The 6,959-nt window shown below is 52.9% G+C and overlaps 1 protein-coding gene across 1 annotated transcript in view; it reads right to left on the bottom strand.

Annotated features, from left to right (window-relative positions):
- Nucleotides 1–2,900: 2,900 nt before the first annotated feature.
- The window catches only part of PADI1 (peptidyl arginine deiminase, type I), an 11,068-nt gene continuing 7,009 nt past the window's right edge, over nucleotides 2,901–6,959 (bottom strand). The window contains 8 exon segments of the mRNA XM_009069649.1: nucleotides 2,901–3,134; nucleotides 3,232–3,357; nucleotides 3,758–3,837; nucleotides 3,935–4,028; nucleotides 4,266–4,410; nucleotides 5,497–5,648; nucleotides 5,731–5,838; nucleotides 6,916–6,959. The exon segment at nucleotides 6,916–6,959 is cut by the window's right edge and continues 18 nt beyond it. Coding sequence (XP_009067897.1) covers nucleotides 2,901–3,134; nucleotides 3,232–3,357; nucleotides 3,758–3,837; nucleotides 3,935–4,028; nucleotides 4,266–4,410; nucleotides 5,497–5,648; nucleotides 5,731–5,838; nucleotides 6,916–6,959 — 983 coding nt within the window.

Below are 6,959 nucleotides of genomic sequence, written 5' to 3'. Positions count from 1 at the left end.
TGGTTTCAATTCCTTCCCCACCCAACCATGAAATGCAATGGATCCTGCAACCTGCAGCTGCATCAAGTCCTTCAATATGCAGCAAATCCCACGAAACTTGATTACAACCAATCCTGCAAGAGGCAATTGCAACAAATCCTGCCAAAGGCGATTAGGGCAAATCCTGCCAGAGGCAACAAACCCTGGAAAAGGCAACAGCAACAAACTCCATGATATTCATTCAGAAAACCCTCATCATGCCCCAAATCCAGTGATATTCCACTGCAGGAAGTGATGGAAGATGCACCTAACCCCACAGTGGGAAATGGCAATAAATCCCACAGCATTAATGGAATTAATCATTTTGACATGCCCCAATTATTGCGATATTTATCACACTAAAGTCTGCAAAATGCCACAAACTTTACAAAACACAGTTTGGACAAAACCTGCAGAAGTCAGCTGCAATAAATACTTTAAAAATCCATCTCAGCAAACCCCTGGAGCTGATTGGGGTGAGTTTTTAGCATGAGCCTCACAAATATTTGCATTTCCACCGGCAGCAAGCCCTGACCAGTGGCATCTCCTTAGGAGCAAAGCAAACCTGCAATGGTTGGGCAGGTTGTAACTGGTATTGCTCCACCCCAGTGCAAGAGGCCACAGGCAATGGGCCCAGAAGCACAAATCCTGACCTGGGAGAAGGGAAACACAGCTCCATCCCCAGGGAGGAGGGGAAAAACCCACCCCGAGGCCAGCAGGAGAGGATGGGATGCTGCCGACAGTGACGGAGCAGCAGGTTTGGAGGCATTAAGGAAATAAACCCCCCCAAGCTGCTGTGGCTTGAGCTGAGCTTTAAGGAAACAGAAAGCCAAACCTGCTGCTGAAGAGCTCTGGATTTTGGGCTGGAGCCAGGGACAGGGCTCAGGCACACAGCACCCGGGGGTGACTCCCCGGTCAGCACCGCTGCAGTGGTTTCCCTTTCCTCATTCCCCCAAAACAAGGGAATATTTATCATTCTGCAGGAGGATCCTGACCAGGATGTGAAACTCAGCCTTAAAGCTTCCGGGTTGGCTATTTTGCACCCTCAGACCTGCAAAATTCCCCTTGGGGGGATCACTGTCTCACTGCTGTGTCGCTGTTTGGAGCATCCCCTTCCTCCCAAGGCTCGATATCCCCTGGGATCACCCCCTAAAGCAGCAGCATCACCCCCACACCACCCTGAGCTATATTTATCAGCCTGATTAATGGGATGAAAGGGAAAAAAAAAAACCAACAAAAAGCAGATTTAGCTTTTCCCCTTGGCTTACCCACAGACATCCAGGGAGAGCTCGGTGCCCAGCACGCAGACGGTGCTGGTGGGACGCTGTGTGGACAGCTGGACACGGTGCTGCTGGGCCATGCCTGAAGGCCTCCAGGGCACCCTTGGGTGCTGTGCCCAGTGGCACGAGGGGATTTATAAAGCCTGACTGCTGGGAGGGGATCAACCAAAGCTTGGCTTAATCCCACCTCCTGGCTGGCCGCCGCGGGGCTGGGTGCGTGCAGTGTCCGGCAGCGCTTCCCGGTGATGGAGCATGAATCAGTGTTGGGGGGAAGAAGTATCCCAAAGACACCTACGAAGCGTTTTCAGTTTTGAAGAACTCAGGGGTGGGGTTTTGTTGCCCGTTAGCACAAGGAGACACTGATGTGACCAGTCACCCTTAAACCCACGCTGTGAAATATTCAGTGTGACACCGGAGCTGAGCTGGGGACGTGCCAGCGCAGAGCTCGGCAGGGTTTTATTTCTCCTTCTAAAGGCTTTTCTTTGTCTAGCTGCAACAATTGGCTTTCGGTCTTATTTCAGGGACGACTGAAGGTACATGTTTGCCCAATCCTCTGGGTGTTGCAAGGGCTGTAGGGTGGGTACACCACCTGCAGTGGGGACAGCAGACCGTGACGTGGCTTTAATCGCCTTTGTTTTAATTAAATCCTCGTCTCGGCGTGGGAGAGCCCTTTGTCCATGCAGCTGTTCCCCCACATCTCCCCGCAGGGTCATGTGCCACTGGAATTTCATATCGCTCCTCAGGGCCTGGAGACTCAGCAGAGATATACCCACAGGCAGAATGGGGTTAGAAATCTGCTTTTTAGGCAAAAGAAGAGGTGTTAAGGGGGATATGTGGCCCTTTCTGGGAGCATCTCCTCCCAGTTCTCCAGCAGTGCTTGCTGCGTCGCAAGAGTTTGAGCTAGAGGTGAAAGTACATTTCTACAGCTCAAAAACACTCCTAGGAAAGGAAAGAGCCCCTCCAAAAAAATGTGGGTTTAGGCCAATAATAGGTCCTGGGGTTGCACAGGGCTGAGTGATGGCCAGGGCAAGTGGCTGGTTTCAGTTCCTGGTGTGGGTTCCGGGTCAGCATGGGGAAATGCCACGCTCCAGTGGCGATGAACAGAGGGAGACAAGGAGAGGTTGGGGCACCTGTGAAGGACATTTTCTCTTTGGGAGAGGTGTAAAATGGTTTGGGTGAGGAGGCAGCTCTGCCTCCACGTTGTGCTGGGGTGATGAGCTGGGGTCTCCAGCAGGAGGTGGGTTTTTGGCTCATATAGGGAATTTGGGGGGGATTATTAGCCACAAACCTGCACTAAAGGACTAAAGACCCTTTAGCAGTGGGATGAGGTCTCAAACACCTGCAGCAGCTTCCCATAAACCACTGACAACCACGCTGTCTCCCATAAACCATTCCCAAAACAAACCCACATGCTTAAAGAAAGGGTTTCAGAAGATATTTTCAACCCAACAGCAGAGGAAGGAAAGATGGGAGACAGGGAAGAGCTGCACCCTCGATGTTCATGAAGCTTTATTGGTGAAACCCTTTACTTTGCTGCATTTTTTGATGAAACAAATGCACCTTCATCCTTCAGTGCAGGAGCTGAGTGCACCCACAGGTGCCTCAAGGCACCATGTGCCACCACTTGAAGGCGAAGGGTTTGCGGCGCACGTTGGTGCCACAGTGGACGTCACCAGAGAGCACATGGTAGGAGAAGTAGTCATCAATGAAGGTGCAGGTGAGGCCCAGGGGCTCCAGCAGTGCCCTCACACGCTCCTCCAGGCAGCACTGCCCACCCACCATGGGGCCAAAGGGCTTGGGGATGCCCAGGTGCCTGCCAAGCACCAGCATGTTCACCTGCAGCCAGACCAAAAATCAGTGGTTTCCACTCCAAAGGTTTGTTTGCACCAGGTGGGGTTGGAAACAGAGGGGTTGGAGGGGAGGAGGTGCTCACCATGTCTGGGAAGAGAGCATCTGCACGGGAGCCCATCAGGATGAAGAGTTGGGGGATGTCGATGATGTCCTGCTCACTCAGGCCCAGCTCCTGCTTCAGGAGGTTGCGGTTCCAGTCGATGCAGCGCTGTGGGAAGGAGGGACCTGGAATTGTCACCTCTGGGCCATCCCAGCCCCCCAAATCCCATGGATGGACCCGTGCACCCCATTACATCCTGGCTGGATCCTCACCTGCTCCTCTGCATCCCACTCCATCCCTCTGAGCAACCTCCCACCCCATCTCCAACCCAAGGAACCTCTTCCTCCTTCGGCTGTGACACCTCTGTGCCCCTTAGGGCATCTCCCAGTGGGATGAAGGGTTTGGAGAAACAAGCACCCAAGGGTGCTTGGCTTCTTCATGGCTTCTCTCCTTGCCCATTCAGTGCACTCCTGCCATGGTTTCTTGCCATTCCCAGGACCTCTAACACCACTCCCTGCACCCAGGAGTCACCCAGCAGTGAGAAGAATCCAGAGCTGCCAAGACCCACCTGCACGTGCCTGTTGTCACTCTTCAACGACTCATCTGCCAGGATGTCATCAATGCTTCTCCTCTCGCTCTCCTTCATCCCTGCATGAGGTGGGAGCAGTAAGGGACACCAGGAAGGAGGGACACTAGGAGGGGATTCCCTGCTATGCCTCAAGGATGTCCTCACCCCATCCCTTACCGATGAACTGCGTAGCTTCACCGTGGCCTTGCTTCTGCTTCTCCTTGAAGAGCTTGTAGCAGGCGTTGGGGCTGGCCAAGAGGAGTCGGAAACCCTGTGGGAGAGAGCCCAGGGGTGAGACTTTGCTGCTGAGAGACACCAGAGTGACCCAAAAACCAGCTCCAGGCATCACAGTGTGCATGGGATGCCACCCATGGACTTGCCATCTCCCAGAAAGCCACCCCAAAAGAAGATCCATCACCCAGGTGGAGGACAAACAGAGGAAAAAAGGGCTTTGTGGGAGGATTTGCAGAGGAGTGCAGGAGCAGGGATTGGCTCCAGGGATCAGTACCTTCCTATCAAAGGCAGGGACGAAGGTGAGGAATTCATCCACGTGGCCCACGCTGAGCCACTCCGAGTAAACCTCCACCGGTGCCTGCACTTTCTGGGCGTAAAGGAAATCCCTGACAGCCTTGGACATCCTCCGGCCAGAGGCCCTGGGGAGCAGAGGGAGGAGGAGAAAGCAGGTGGCCATCACACTCCTCCCCAAAATTCCCCCCTCATCCTTCCCAGGAGCATCAAGTGAAGGGGAAAAAAGTGGATCTGCACATCCCATTTTTATGGTGAACAGTGCAAAGAGGCTGGAAATAGTCTGAGCAATGTATAACTATATTATATACATTAATATTTTGAGCTGCACATATACATAGTTATTATAGACATGAATGTATTGAGAGCTATAGATCCTGTTTTCTATTATATATAAACTACATTAACATACACCTCTATTGGATATAAATAGAGAGCTGAGCTGTCTATATCTGTAGGCAAATGTGCATTCCATGCCCTGTTTCAGGCACCTTTGGCTTTAGTTTTTCCCATCCTTGGGATTCCTAAATCATTTCTTATGCAGCTCTTGGAGCGGGGGCGAAGTTTTCTTAGACAGATGGCAACAGGCTGGGAAAACATTAATTAAACTCCTGCTAATAAGGGATAATTATGGCCCCAGTAAGGCTGGGAAAATGCCATTTCCCTGCCTCCAGAACCAGAGTGAGCCCCTGGCTTGCAGCAGGGCTGGAATGGGAGCATCCTGTTTGTTATTCCGGATCAAACTCCAGTTGGATTCGCTCTCGTTGTTGTTTCTCCTGGAAAATAACCTCCTTTGTGCAGGATTTTGCAGGGAGCTGTTGTTCCCACGGGGCTGCCTAGCACTGCCTGCCCAGAGCAAAACAATTTCCAGTTATTCAGGATTTTACCCTTTCCCGGATTCCTCTGCTCTTCTCTTTAATAGACTGGGAAAAGATCTAAGCCTGAATGTGTAGAGTGCTATAGGATCAGAACAAAGCACCTGAAGTTTGGGAGAGGGTAAAAATTGGAGTGGTGCAGGATCTTGTAAGGGCTCAAGGAATAGTGATGTGGTTTGCATGTTAAATCTGGGATTCGATGGGAATTGGCTCCAACTTTGCATTTTGATGAGAACTAGCCCTAAATTTCCCCTCTGAAAGATGCAACTTTCCTCATGCAAGGATTTTCCATGCTTCCCCACATTCCAGAGGGAGGGCTCAAGCCTCCCTGCACCTCACCAAGGCAGGGGACTGCCGATCAGGATCCGGCCCAGGGGATACTCCTTCCCTCTCACTGTCACTGGTGGGCTCACATCCAGGTTGCCAAAGGAGTCGAGGCTGGTGACGTTTCCCCCAGGGGGTTCACGGGTCACATAGCCAAAATCAGGGCCCTGGGGAAGTGGGAAGTAGTGCCAAGGACCCTCCATGGAAGATTTTGGAGGGGGAAAGGAGGTTGGGAACGCAACGACGCACCAGGATCTTTTTAAAAGCAAAATCCTTCAAGCCTCTGTTCCTGGGCGAGTCGAAGACGACGGGGAATGTCTTGTGTGGTGATTCCACATAGCCAAACTCCAGCTCATCCTGTTGTGGGAAGAAGAGGAGGAGGAGGAGTAGGAAGAGGAGGAGAAGGAAGGCTCCTGGCAGGGTGATAGGCATCTCCGCAAGGCATGTGGTGAGGGTGGAGCAGGAAATGGGGCAAACCTGGCAAAGCTCAGCTGTTGCCCTTAACCACAAGGGAAGCAGCTTCCTTGCTCTGCCAGGGGTGACACCCCACCCAGCACCACGGCGCTGGGCACGGGACACCCCTGGGGTGGGCAGGGCTTGGGCACACTGCACTGCCAGCCAGGGTACCCCATGTCCTCCTGGGGATGCACTGTGGGGTCCTTCTTGCAGTGGAGACCCTCTTGCAAAGCCCCAAGGGGTCCCTTTTGCAATGGGGTCCCTTTTGCAGTGTCCCATGGGGTCCCTCTTGCAGTGGAGATTCTCTTCCAAAGCCCCAGGGTGTCCCTTTTGCAGTGGGGACCCCCTTGCAATGTTTCACAGGGTCTCTTTTGCAATGGGGTTCATCATGGAATGTCCCATGGAGTCCCTTCTACAACAGGGCCCATCTTGCAATGTCCTGTAGTGTCCCCCTTGCAGTGGGGACCCTCTTGCAAAGCCCCACAGGGTCTCTTTTGCAACGGAGTCCCCTCTTGCAATGAGTTCTCTCTTGCAATATCCCACGGGTCCCTCTTCCAAAGCACCATGGAGTTCCCTTTGCAATGGGGACCACTCCTGTAATACTCCCATGGGATCCCTCTTGCAATGCCCCGTGAGCTTTCCTCTGGCAGTGAAGTCCCTCACGGAATCTCCCACGGGTTCCTTCTTGCAGTGTCCCATGGGGTCCCTTTTGGAATGGTTTCCCTCTTCCAATGCCCCATTGGGTCCCACTTCCAAAGCTAAGCCCTCTGGGCAACATCCCTATCTGTGTCAGCTTCCACTACCAGCAGCATTTCCCTAGGCTTTACTTCCCAGTTGCCTGGGATATCTCCTGACATCCAGGTGCTTCCCAAGCACCTAGTCCCTCCCAGGACGCCAGTGACAGGAGTGACACCCTCTGTGTCCCAGGAGCCTGTAAGAGACCAGAAGAGCCACGTATTACAAGCATGGATTGATGACCTGGATCCAGCGGTCGCTCCGGGTTTCCATTTCTGAGCAGATGG

Source organism: Acanthisitta chloris, unplaced genomic scaffold (assembly GCF_000695815.1).
Source record: "Acanthisitta chloris isolate BGI_N310 unplaced genomic scaffold, ASM69581v1 scaffold14852, whole genome shotgun sequence".
Classification (NCBI taxonomy): domain Eukaryota; kingdom Metazoa; phylum Chordata; class Aves; order Passeriformes; family Acanthisittidae; genus Acanthisitta; species Acanthisitta chloris.
The sequence above is the reverse complement of the archived record's forward strand: the minus strand, read 5'-3'. Positions and strand labels throughout refer to the sequence as shown.